This window comes from Hippoglossus hippoglossus, chromosome 4 (assembly GCF_009819705.1).
Source record: "Hippoglossus hippoglossus isolate fHipHip1 chromosome 4, fHipHip1.pri, whole genome shotgun sequence".
NCBI lineage: Eukaryota > Metazoa > Chordata > Actinopteri > Pleuronectiformes > Pleuronectidae > Hippoglossus > Hippoglossus hippoglossus.
Genome location: NC_047154.1, coordinates 8,245,826 through 8,258,203, shown reverse-complemented (window position 1 = coordinate 8,258,203; position 12,378 = coordinate 8,245,826). Strand labels below are relative to the sequence as shown.

At 42.0% G+C, this 12,378-nt stretch overlaps 3 protein-coding genes across 6 annotated transcripts in view; 1 reads left to right on the top strand and 2 right to left on the bottom strand.

Moving 5' to 3' along the window:
• Positions 1-1,087: 1,087 nt before the first annotated feature.
• pigc (phosphatidylinositol glycan anchor biosynthesis, class C) lies at positions 1,088-4,925 on the bottom strand. 2 transcript variants are annotated; one of them, XM_034584252.1, is made up of 3 exons: positions 4,822-4,925; positions 2,835-3,066; positions 1,088-2,734 (listed from the first exon to the last, which is right to left on the bottom strand). In XM_034584252.1, the coding sequence occupies exons 2-3, from the start codon at positions 3,060-3,062 to the stop codon at positions 2,078-2,080; spliced, it is 885 nt and encodes a 294-aa protein (XP_034440143.1). In that variant the 5' UTR covers positions 3,063-3,066; positions 4,822-4,925; the 3' UTR covers positions 1,088-2,077. The 2 variants fall into 2 exon arrangements, with proteins under 2 accessions (XP_034440143.1, XP_034440144.1); XM_034584253.1 differs by having other exon boundaries at positions 1,506-2,734; positions 4,818-4,840.
• A 1,044-nt stretch (positions 4,926-5,969) lies between these two features.
• tmed5 (transmembrane p24 trafficking protein 5) lies at positions 5,970-11,014 on the bottom strand. The gene is made up of 4 exons (XM_034584254.1): positions 10,669-11,014; positions 9,929-10,026; positions 8,894-9,074; positions 5,970-8,125 (listed from the first exon to the last, which is right to left on the bottom strand). Exons 1-4 carry the CDS (start codon positions 10,855-10,857, stop codon positions 7,907-7,909), a joined length of 687 nt encoding a protein of 228 aa, XP_034440145.1. The 5' UTR covers positions 10,858-11,014; the 3' UTR covers positions 5,970-7,906.
• Positions 11,015-11,816: 802 nt separating this feature from the next.
• Positions 11,817-12,378, top strand: part of suco (SUN domain containing ossification factor) — a 42,062-nt gene continuing 41,500 nt past the window's right edge. For 2 of the 3 annotated variants that reach the window (XM_034584247.1, XM_034584248.1), the window contains exon 1: positions 11,833-12,121. In XM_034584247.1, coding sequence (XP_034440138.1) covers positions 12,069-12,121 — 53 coding nt within the window. In that variant the 5' untranslated portion in view covers positions 11,833-12,068. Of the gene's footprint in view, positions 12,122-12,378 lie in introns of all 3 variants that reach the window. The other variant, XM_034584249.1, reaches the window with a different exon arrangement.

Genomic DNA, 12,378 nt, shown 5'->3' with positions numbered 1-12,378 from the left:
GTGAATGATTGTGCCTAATGTGAGAGAATTCCCTCAAGGTGTTTTGGAGGTAAAAAAAAAGGCAATAAAAAGTGCTTTGTGAGGTCACAGTGACATTGACCTTTGACCTTTGGCCACCAAATTCAATTCATGTCATCCTTGGGTCTAAGTGAATGTTTGTCCCAAATGTGATGAAATTCCCTTTGGGCATTCCTGATCTAATGAGTTCAAAACAACACAGGGGCATGTGACCTTGGCCTTTTGACCTTTGACCACCAAAATGTAATGAGCTCATCTTTGAGTCCAAGTGAATGTTGTGAATGACGCAATGAGTCATAAAAAGCATATTACTCACACACTCTGTAATGCATTACATCTACTACATCCGTCTCCATGTCCCTGGCTGTGAAAGTGCGGTTGTCTGAGGAGGTCGACACTGATACAGACAGCTCATCTGGATTTAGTGTTTAAATCTAGATTCATCTGCAGGAACAGTAAAATCCAGCAGCAGAACACACCTCCTCATTTCCTATGAAGAGGTGCAGGTCTGACACCTAGTGTCCATTACACACAGCTGCACTTGTATTGCTGCTCTCTGCTGTGAACACACTGGCAACTCAGTTTAACAGCATCTGTAGGAAAGCTGGTCAAACAGTTAGAGTTAAAACAGTAGTAGTAGTAGTAGTTGTTCTGGTGTGTTCTTAGAGACACATACTTTATTCTCTTATGTTGAATTGAAAGCCAGTATGGCAGGAGACAAGCAGTCCTTAATATATGTGTATATAAAAATACGATCTGTTTCCTCCACACTGAGTGCATAACTAAAGGGGGTTCAGTGGTATACAGTTTAAGCGAGGTACTCCGGGTATGTGAATAGATTTGAACTACTGCTCAGCTACTCTCTGCTGTTTTAAGGTTTACTGGTAGCTGAGTGGTACAAAACTGTTTTTTCATCAGTTCACAAAGCCACAACACCTACTGCTATATGCAACATGGCTGACAGTCCCGTGAGAACAGTACTGCAGTCATTTGTTTAACACAAGCTCATCACAGGGGACTTATGTGTGTAATACTACATTGTAATTACACAGCAGCAGTGAGGTTCACCCAGGCAAAAATCATAAAAAAGCTATTTTAGTTGTTTAGAAGTACAATTTCATAGTTCATGTGAGAGTTTCAACAGCTAAATTTAAGACCTTTCAGGACCTTTTTAAAGACCACAATGAATGAAATTTAAGACCTGTCAAGTTCCACAGATATGAAGGAATATCCAGAATTACTTACGCACTCGATAATTGAAGATAAGGTGAAGTAGTTTGGTAAAGAATTACACTGGAAACACCACATGATCTGGCAAACTACAGGCAGACACAGAATGTATCCATATTCTTTTCAACAGCCAAGCTGAGCGTAATGAGATATAGTTTGATTGGGGTGTTTCTAGACTCAGTTATCCATTACACATTGGTCTTTTTGTAGTTTTATTACAGAGTGCTATTTATAATGTGGAGAAAAAACTACAACACATGGAGACAAAGAAAAGACACAGTGCCTTTTAATAAAAAGCAACAATGAAATCTTTAAATTCTAAAATTCACATTTAATTTAAACAGTTTTCAATAGAAATTAGAGCCCTCGTTCGTAATAAAGCCACACATACATCCATTCAAACCCAGCATTAACAAATATTTACACAACCATAAACCAAAATCTCCCTGATTATTAAAAACATGTCAAATAGGTACATAGCATTAGTGTGTGTATAGTAAAGTGATTCAGATAATAATAATAATTATAATTATAATTATAATTATTATAATAATTATTATAATAATATCGATACAAAGTCTGAGGTCAACAATTACATGAAGACAGTAGCAGCTTTAATGTTAAAATATTTTCATAATCTACAAGAGAATAGTGTTGTCATGGCTGTCCAAACAGAGGTGGCTTAGTGATAGAAGAGTTACTGTTTTAGTAACTGTTTATATGTATAGTACCAGCATAACACTTGGACTGATGGTAAATTAAATATATATATCATATAAAATTCCTACACCCTAAATGTCAGTATGGTTCAGGAGCACTGCTCTGTCTTTTATTGATGAAAGCGGCTGAGGTCCTCATGAATCTCAGCCTCATCCCAGGGTCCATGGATGTTGTCCTTGTGCCTCTGCAATCTGACCAGTAGTAAGGGACAGACTAATGTAACACTTCCGAGGGCCAGGGCCAACAGCACGGCCCCGCCAAGCCACTGGGAGCCCAGGCCTCCTACCCCTCCAATACAAATTCCCACGCACACCCCAGTAAAGTGGCAAGGGGCGTTCTCTCTCAGCCTCTGTAGCAGACAGGGCCACAGGGCAAACACCAGCAGCGCACAGCTGATCATGGCGAAGGTGTGCAGGGCCCCGGGTAACCTAGAGGCTAAACACACAGAGGCAAACAGAGCCGCATTTAAAGAGAGGCTGCCCGGGGGTGACGGCTGGGCGTAAGGGAAGAAAACTAGGTGGGCCAGCATCATCACAGCAGACATGGCATACACTGTGTCCGTGCTCACGGACTCTGTTAGTGTTTTTAGAACTGGCGAGAAGCCAAAGGTGAAGGAAAGAAAAATAGTGGCACTCTGCAAGTTGGCCAGATGTGTGCGGGGCCCGCAGCCTGATTCAACACGACATGTCAAGGCTTGGTGCAGTCCATAGCCCAGCAGGCCACAGATGAGGCTGGTCAACAGCAGCGTGTCAGGGGACAACAGACCCTTAGGAGAAAAACAAAGAAGTGGATTAATTATAAAACTCAGGTACATCATCACATCCCGTTAAGGCAAGGTGAGGAGCATAGATCTTCTAAAGCTTCACCTTCTCCATGTAGAGCCAGAGGGTGATGAAAATGGCCACACAGGACAGCTGCTGTCCCACACAGCCTGCTTCTTTCACCACGGCCCAGTAATGGTAGTGACGAAGGCCCTCGTTCCTGCGCAGTTCCTCCAGGAACCTCTGGTCCACATAGTTATCAGGGAAGGGCTGGCGCTCCCACAGCACCTTCCGCCAGGGCACAGCTGGACCTGGGGCACTGTCTGGCCCCATCACCCTGATCACACACACACACACACACACACACACACACACACACACACACACACACACACACACACACACACACACACACACACACACACACACACACACACACACACACACACACACACACACACACACACACACACACACACACACAGACGGATTTGTGAGAAAGCATATTTGAACTAATGTGCAAAAGGTGAAGTTTAAGGCTGAACACCTCCAGACCCCCAGGAGACTCTAACAACACCACCAGACTTACTGTGTGTGAACTAGTTCATTTATTTGACTTAGTTTAAAATATCAAGTATCAACTAACGAGGGCCATAAGCTAGTTCCTGCACTACACACCCACACAGAAGTAACTTCATTAAACTGTGCAATACTCTTTTTCTGTCTGTGAAATTTATATACCTTATTGTATATATTCTGATTCAATCGTATTGCTATTTTTTTTAATTTTCACATCTTAATATTAACTTTTTTATTGCATTCTTACTTTTCTTAGTTCCTTTTTTACCATACCATTTACTGCTGTCACGTGGCTAATCCCCCCAGAGTGAGACCAATAAAGGATCATTGTTACTTCTACAGCTATTGAGGCTTTGCTAACTCTGAGGCTGGACACAGTGTGGAAGTAGGTTTTCACAATAAAGCATTCTGAATGATTTAACACACATCATAACTAACAGAAAGTGTCTTGTCAACATCGGCACTAATTTACCACAGAGTAAACATATCTGAGAATCCCATATAATGAGTGCGTGCAGTCATCTGTTCAGTCTTGTGTGAGAGTGTTGTGTTCACTTATGGATGTTAGTGTATTTAACTAAGGGTCCTTGGTGAATGCCTATGAGATCTCGTCATAAGTAAAACAAAGTCCACTTATGATAGTAAATGAAACTGTAAATGGTTTATATGCAATTGGAAAGTAAAATGTTGTGAGTCTCTCTTTGCTGTCTTGTAACACAAAAAAACTGAATGCATTGATTCCGCCTAGAGAGAATACATATAAATGGAGAGTGTGCCTGGTCCTACCGCTACTAAAAACTTTGTTCCTTTGTTCCTTTGTGGTATTTCCTGTACTTTGGTACAGTTGTTGTCAATACATTGCTACATGAGCAGTGGCATCTCTGCGCATGATTGCTATCATGGAGTTATTCATCATCTTATGTACAATTGAAGGCAAGGACAAAAAAAAAAAATTCTCCTTTGGTTTATCGCAGTTTACTCAGACACAGTATCAGTCACACTGTAACTGATACTGGGATACAGTCTTTGAGTTCTTACCTATCTGTAGACACCAAGATCATACGTATGGATCTGATAGATGTGGAGCTTTTCTTGATTCATATTGACTCCAACCCGAGAGCTAACAATCTATCTAATAAACCTTCATTAACCAGTATATATATATATATATCATTGAATTAATCACAAACAGCTTCAGTTGCTCTCAGACAGTGTTGCAGCAGTGACTGCCCCCAAACAGTGTGGCAACAAAGGCAGCTGCCTTTACATATTAGTGGCAGTTTCTGTTGACATCGGAGCCTCTACGAGCTTCCGCTGCCACGATCTGAGCTGATATGAGTCTGAACTGAGTTTACTGCATTTTGACGGTTGCGCCTTTTTAAAGAGAAACTATAGCTACTTCCGGTTTTAACGCGATAGTAAAACCACCCACGCCACATGTAAAAGTGTCTAAATAAACACTGGAGAGCGGAACTGTCTCCATAAATAAATGAACAAAAGGTTTCCCACCTACCTGGGTTGTGGTTGTTATGAATGTACTACCTCATCAAGTCATTATCCCGGAAGTGAAGCTCATGACCTGAGCTCACAGCGCCCCCTGATGTTGGGAGCCTTGTAAAAGCACGCTGCCAGCTTGTCAGAACAATACTGATTACTTACATCTTTTTATTTTCAATGTGTGTGTTTGTGTGTGTGTGTTAAACATACGTGGCCACTGCTCTGCTGACAGAGACAAGCCAACATACCTGTCACGTCTTTTCAAACTGAAAATGTTCTCACTGTTTGTGTCAGTTTTTACAGATATTTTTCATGGCCACTGTGGTACTCATCAATAACCTTATCTAAATTCTGTCACACAGCAGTGTGTCAGTGTGTGGACCACAGCTGCCGGTCTCCCATGTGACATACAGCTCATTCAGCCAGTCATCCTGTTGGATCAACGCAGCTGCAGACACTGACCACCATGATAATATCTACCAGCACATAGAACCACAAGGAAACCTTATTTGGGACTGAATTTGAACATGACTTTACACCGTCTAAACTTCTGCCGCTGCACTAATCCCTTTACCAATGCACACACACTAGTTGAATTTTGGTTATCTGATGATTAGGCCTCTGTTACATGTAGACTATCATAGACTGTAGTTGCAGAGATGATCATTTCTTCATGATGACAGTGTTTTCAGACAGACTGGATCATCCACACAGCATCTGATAGGCTAGTGAGTATAATGAATAAAAGTGTGATGCTATTAGGATGTTGCCAAAGAGCGATGGTTCTGTTTGGGCAGAATCCGCTGTGCTTAGCAGGGCTCTCTGGTTCTGTACAACAGCAGTGCATAACTATCAGATCCCTATGCCACAGAATGACACCAGATGGCATAGCAGCTGCATAATTTAGTAACTGCTATTTCATCTAAGCCACTGCATGCTTAAAGAAGCCCCAATTCCTTTTTCTCTTTTGCGAGATATGGTGTTCTTTAAACTTTTCACCAATTTCCCAGGAAATAATTCAGGGATCTAGATGTAAAAAGTATTTAATGGACTGAAATCTATACTAGATGTTATTTTATAGACGGATACGTTTTTTTATTAGTTTTAATACTATGTCTCAACATACAGTACAAATAAACACAAACAGGGTTTTGTTTAGGACAAAGGACAAAGGGGTCAGAACAAATTTGGATTGTTTTATTAATTTACACACATTTACAACTACAGAGCATTAGTGGAATAAATACCATAGAACATCACATTCACTTCTCCCCACTGTTCCATCAGGGTAGTAAAAATATTTTTTCATAGACAGTGTGGCTGTTGCATAAGACAATTAAACATACTCCTTCTCAATAACATAGAAATGCTTTTAAAAATATTGTAGAATTTTATTTTTGTATAACTCTGAAGGACTTAAAAATGTATCAGAAACTAACTATAATCTCCATCACTTAATCTCAAAATATACTACTTAAATGAAGCACTAGAAACCATGGTTAAGATAAGCTGGCAGAGGAATAAAGGATGGTAATAAGCAGCGAACAGAGGATGAACATTTCTTACAACCACACATCCTGTTTTTGCAAGTACGCAAAATACTCTGTGTGATATACCCAAACTGTATGGCAAAAACATTTTGAAAACAAAAATGAGTATATTTTTTAAGCACTTTCACCATATGGCTGTTAAACAATGAACTCACTGTATGATCTGTGCCAGCAGAGCACAGGGAAAAAAGAAATGATGGCAACATGGAGCTTCCAACCGGATTTCAACTGTGAAGATCAGTAAATACCAATGACAGAAATACTCTTGGCAAACACAATCACAAGTTACCAGAGTATCCGAATAGTATACAAACGACCAATGAGAGAAAAAGCCTCAAAAGTGCTCCTCCACCGACACATCAGGGCAAGTAACAGACCCGTTTCCTGTGGGCCCCGATAATTCAATAATACTCCAGGACCCATAATGTTAAATTGTTATGTTGGCTAATAAAATGGGAGTATCAGATTAAAGACACAAGCATTTAAAAAGAGCACTGATGTAGCCAAAGCAGTAAATGGTTTGTGTGTATCAAACTGAACAGTGCATCCATGTAGCAGTGGTAATGACCTTGCATGTGTCGCTAAGATAGAAATAGACTTCTGTCACCAGAGAGACAAGGCAGGCTGAACGTCTTCACAGAGTAGGCGGCTGTAATCAGATACCTGCCATGTCACAGCAGGGGGTCGCGGAGCTGGCAGCCATTTAGGCCACTAGGCTACAAGTCTCGGCAGAGGAGAGAAGTCCCAGGGTAGGGCAGAGATTTTGGCTCAGTTCTGTTCCTCTTACTCCCTTGTCCCTTGGGTGCCAGAGAGCAGCAATAGCAACGTGTCCCTATCTGAAAACCTGGCGTTTCAGTATTGTTAACTTCTGTTAACAACATAAATGTTTGTGACAATGGGAAATATATTCAAAGGCCTCACAGACTGACAACAGGCAGCTATATACAAACCTCTAAGGCATCTCAGTGACATACGGGTACATTTTAAGGAGAAGCTAATGTATGGGAAGACATTGTGGCATACTGGTGGCACCTCCCACTTGTTTGTCAGGAAAAACTAAATCTAATACTTCAGGCACCATGCCCTCTTCATATAATTTGACCCAACACCCAAATAAAAACCTCAGAAGAAAAAAAAAAGTTTTTTTGCCATTAGCTCTTTGTCATTTTAGGGTTCTTTAGAAAAATAGTCTCACCATGATCATGCCAGTGATGTCACTTCCTTTGAAGACTTACCAGAACAAGGAAGGACTATAACACAACACCAAACAAAAACAATAAAAAGAGAGACAAGGAGATCCCTCTAGTAAAGAGACTGAGGTTACAAGTTCCTGCTCGAAAACAGGGGCTCCTGCTGTCCCGCAAACTCTCACATTTTCTTATTAAGAATATCAGTATGTCTGTATGTATGTATGCATGGACATGTTTGTGTATTGAAAATATCTTGTGTTAGGAGTCACAAGTCTGGGAGATCAGCTGCAAAAAAAAGTACTGAAGATATCTGTGGGCGTTAGTTTCTCTCTCTCTGTCTGTTCCGCCGTTGGGGGTGGTGTTATGTACGAACTTTCCTTTTATCTTCAAAGAGGGAGCGAACCAGATAGACCTGAACCGCCGACACCATCATCATGACAAGGAGATTTATCACTGACCAAATGTTCACCCTGTCATAGTTGCTCTCCTGGATGTTTCTGTCACGAGCCTCGAATGCCCGCAGCAGCGTCTGGATCTGTACACTTTTGCCAAGTCGAGCCTTGACACTGTTGATGGTGTCCTGAAGGAGAAGAGACAGGTCAGACTGAGTGGAACTATAAAAAAAAAAAAAACAGACAGCTACAAAAAGAAAGCTCAACTTCGTCTTATGTACCTGAAACTAAGCTAATAAAAACCTTTAATCAGTACAAAATAAGAGAGGAACGGTTGTATGACAGCCCTGCGATATGGTCGCGACCTGTCTAGGGTGTCCCCCACATCTAGCCCAATGTCCGCTGGGATTGGCTCCTGCCACCTCCCAACCACAAAGGCTAAGCAGTAAAGAAAATGGATGGATGGAAAATAAGAGCGTTGAGTCAGTTTTGAGGTTATAAACAAAGCAGCTCCCTCAGGTCTGTTTGTTCTACCATGACAAAACAACTTCCTCCACAGCTGGAAGTTACACTTCCTGTTGGCCTGATGTGACTTCTGACACAAATTAGTAAGTATGAGGGAGGGGGGATGCAAGCTGAAACATTTGGCTGCCCAATAGGTGAGAGTTCATGACATTGTCTACTGTTGTAACTCACTCTCTGTGCCTTTGGCTGTATTGCAAGCTATTTTGTAGCCAGCCTGCTTGCCTGGTCCCTTTGCACGCCCTGTGTCAGCATAGGTGGAACCGTGACAAATGTCTCAACGGCAGGCAAGAGAGGGACTTGGGCTAAAATATTCTTTGTGAAGAAATCACTTATTACTACTTCAGCCTGAAAAGTTAGCAAACTTGTTAAGACCTAACACTGGAAAAGCGATGCCTGTCATCTTCTCTATGTCAGACCGTCTGCAGCCTCACCATAATGTCCTCCAGCCTCATGTCCAGCGTGTCTGTTCCCTGAACATACTCCTTCCAGTCATCTGGATCTTTGTCTGTATCCATATTGTCCAGGATCAACTCAAAGAAGATAATCTTCTCAGAGACGGCGCTGAATGTGTTGTCAAAGCAGAACATGTAGTCTCCATCCTCAGTTTCAACACTGCAGGAAAGCACAGGAAGTTAGAGCTTACACATTGATCTCTTCCATTAATGTTTCTCAGGTGATGTCTGTACATCTAGCATGTGCTAAAATGCATGAGACTTGAATCTGAAACTACAGTCCCATAGAAAAGTATTCGGAAGTCAAGGCCTATTCATTTGTATTTGTTGAAAACTAAAAAGGCATTTGGGTTCAAAATCAAAAAATTCTGTGAGACAAGAGTTCAGAATTTCAGCTGTTATTCCCTGGTATTTTACATCTAGATGTGTTGAAGAACATAAGACATAGCAACTTTCAGCTTTGTTGTTTAAACATTTAAAAGCACTGAATGTGTTGCCTTGGGCTTCACATGTGAGGACTGCATTTCTTGTCACAAAGTATAAACCATATGAAGACCAAAGAGCTGTCTATGAGAGAAAAGAATGCCATTTTGAAACTGATGAAAGTAAAGTGATAGAACTGAAGCACGGTGGAGGTGTTGTCCAGGCTGCTGCTGGAATGGGTCCTCTCATCTTTATTGATGATGTAACAAATGATGGTAGCAGCAGAATGAATTCTGAAGTCAATAGAAACATTTAGTCATCCAGTTTAGAGAAATGCATCCAAAATAATCGAGAGGAAGATTGATTTCTTTCATCTACCTTGATTTCTTTCACCTAACCTTCAAAATAACTAATGAATAAACAAATACAGATGAAAGTATAACCTCCTTGGCAGAGGTGATAAAATCTGAAATTGTGAACTCTCTCATATTCATCTTTTGAACTTAATTCCAAATGTCTTCAGTGTTCAACAAAAACAAAAAGGAATTGGCCATGACAGTCCAGCACCTTTGGAGAGAAGTGTGTACTTACGTGTGTACTCCATCCGATTTGCGGTAGTCACTATACAGCACTTCGCCAGAGGGAGACGAGATATCGAAATCAACATCGAGACCTGCACCATCTAATACCTGTGGAAGGTGGACACACACACACACACACACACACACACACACACACAGTAAATGGTAGAGAAAAAATTAGAAAATTCAGAGATATTAAAACAACACTAGCAGTTTCTGTAATATTCACTTCAGGCATCAAACTTTGGGGAATGCTAGTTTGTAGTTTTCTCAAGGTCTCCCCCATTCTCCAGTAGACTTGGATACCTTTTCCTTCACAGCAGACACTACCACAGATACATGAAATTGCTGGGAATGTTTCCCACAGGCCCTTACATCACTTAACATGTCACCACACAGTCACAGCTATATTCAGTGCTCTGAGCTGACCAGCAGAACAGGTTCCTAACAATATGTAAATCGAGGTGTGAACAACTGAACAACTGAACCTGCTTGCACACTTGCACAACATATGATGATTCGATTTTAAATTTGGTTTTCATCCAAACCAACCTTGTAACAAACCATGCATGGATGTATGCGACTGAGAAACACACAGCAAACGTAGACAAAAACTGAGGCTAAACAACAGGTTTAACAAGAATAATGTTATGTCAAGAGTTGAATGCTGTCACTGGTTCAGCAGAATGCAGTCACAGAGTTTACTCGACTAATGTCAACAGTCGCCTGAGGTATAGGAGTATTTAGGACCTGATATTCAATCTCCAGGGAGGCATCTTTCCTCATGGTCTGGTAGAAACACTCCTTCCGACCGGGAGGCAGAGTGAACGTGAAGTCGCTGTCCAGGGACTGGGAGAAGGCGGCCAGCGCCACAAACCTCTCCGAGAGCAGAGCCACAAACACGGGCAGAGCGCACAGAAACGCCCGGTGTGCCTCCATAGTGAAATCCAAGAGAGCCGGGTCGGTGTTAGTTTGTCCCCGCCACTGTGTCGCTGAGAGGAAGCGCAGCTAACGACGTCCACACAAACTTCACTGGAGTTGAAATGTTTGTCACTCACTACTTCTGCCTGTCCATACTTCAGGACCCCGCCTGTTCAAATCCCCTACACGTTTATTCATTACCTCAAACAACACAGGACCAATTCACTGATCTAGTTTGAGTTGTAATAATTCACGTTATTTATTTTGTATATCTTACCATCACATATAAGATATAATCAATAATTGGTACAGGCACATTGTTAGGGTCCTTATTGAATTGCATTTTGGGAAACGTGGTTCTTTTGCTCTATTTGGTGTAAACATAGATGTACTAAAACTATTTTTTTATTCCAACACTGCAATTGACCAATGCAAGTAATTTATCAAATTCAAATAAGGAGAAAAGAAAGTTAAATGAAACAAGGTTTAAAAAATAATAGGGAGTAGATAGAATAATTCAATTTAGCTGCATTTAGTCTTGAACTTTACAATCAATGATTGTATTTGAAATGCCCTTCCATTGTTGTTTGAATCCTACATTTCTTGTATTTGATTTGAAGGTGTTTTGGGATGTTGAGGAAATAGTACACAATGTTCACATTCCTCACCCCCCCACACACACACTTAATGAAGTAATGCACACATGAACACAATTGCATATACATTTACAAACCACATGCATCAACACAGCCCTGTTTGAGTGAGACATGACAGACCAGTGGGTAGTGATCACATCTGTGTGTTTAATGCTGTGTTGGGTTCATATCAGAAAGGTGACGCGTTCTGCTCCACATCTTCAGTGCAGCGGGGAGGGGGGGCGGGCTCTCTTCCAGACACAGCGCTGCAACCTCTCCATGCGATTGGCCCGACCGATCCCTCTGCCGCTTCTTTGATTGGCCTGACGCGGGGCGTGGGTTGAACCTACCCAGAGCGCAGTTGCCCGTCAACAGCAGTAGCTGCTAAAGCAAGGGAAGAGGCGGACAAGCGCCGCACAATGACAATTAGCAGAGCTTTAAAGTGCGGGGCTTAGCCACAGAATACGGTGCCCTGCTAACTTGTGATTAGCAGAGACTGTGCGCTTGTTCTTCGGGGTGGGGGGGATTTTGTGAAGCCGCGAGGGATCAGAAAAGAGCCCAAAGAGCGAGGATGTTGGTCCCCGCGGGAAGATAATGAAGAGGCTGCGCGTTTTGTTGGTGTGCCTCGTTGTAGCCCTCCTGTGCTGGTAAGCTTAGCGCCTCCACCCACATCACCGACGACATGTTACCACACATGCCTGCAGGAGAGACACGCTCGGTGATCACTGCACCGTCTTTCACGTCGTTTTTCTCCATGTATTGTTATCTATTGTTGTATATCCGCCGCTCATCAGTGCGACCATCCCCCGCAGCTGCTCAGCTAACACGGTCTAGCTGACACTGTGGGATGTGTAGTTGACCTCCAACTGGAGAAGAGAGCCTGGATGTGTTTGTGTAGTGTCGT

Bases quoted from the DNA above. Each gene is read 5' to 3' on its own strand.
- tmed5 (XM_034584254.1), bottom strand. From the start codon at position 10,857: ATGGAGGCACACCGGGCGTTTCTGTGCGCTCTGCCCGTGTTTGTGGCT. The intron at 9,075-9,928 runs GTAAGTACACAC...GCTTTCCTGCAG, and splicing joins AAATCGGATGGAGTACACAC to TGTTGAAACTGAGGATGGAG. The intron at 8,126-8,893 runs GTGAGGCTGCAG...CTTCTCCTTCAG, and splicing joins TGAGGCTGGAGGACATTATG to GACACCATCAACAGTGTCAA.
- pigc (XM_034584252.1), bottom strand. From the start codon at position 3,062: ATGGGGCCAGACAGTGCCCCAGGTCCAGCTGTGCCCTGGCGGAAGGTG. The intron at 2,735-2,834 runs GTGAAGCTTTAG...TTTTCTCCTAAG, and splicing joins TCTGGCTCTACATGGAGAAG to GGTCTGTTGTCCCCTGACAC.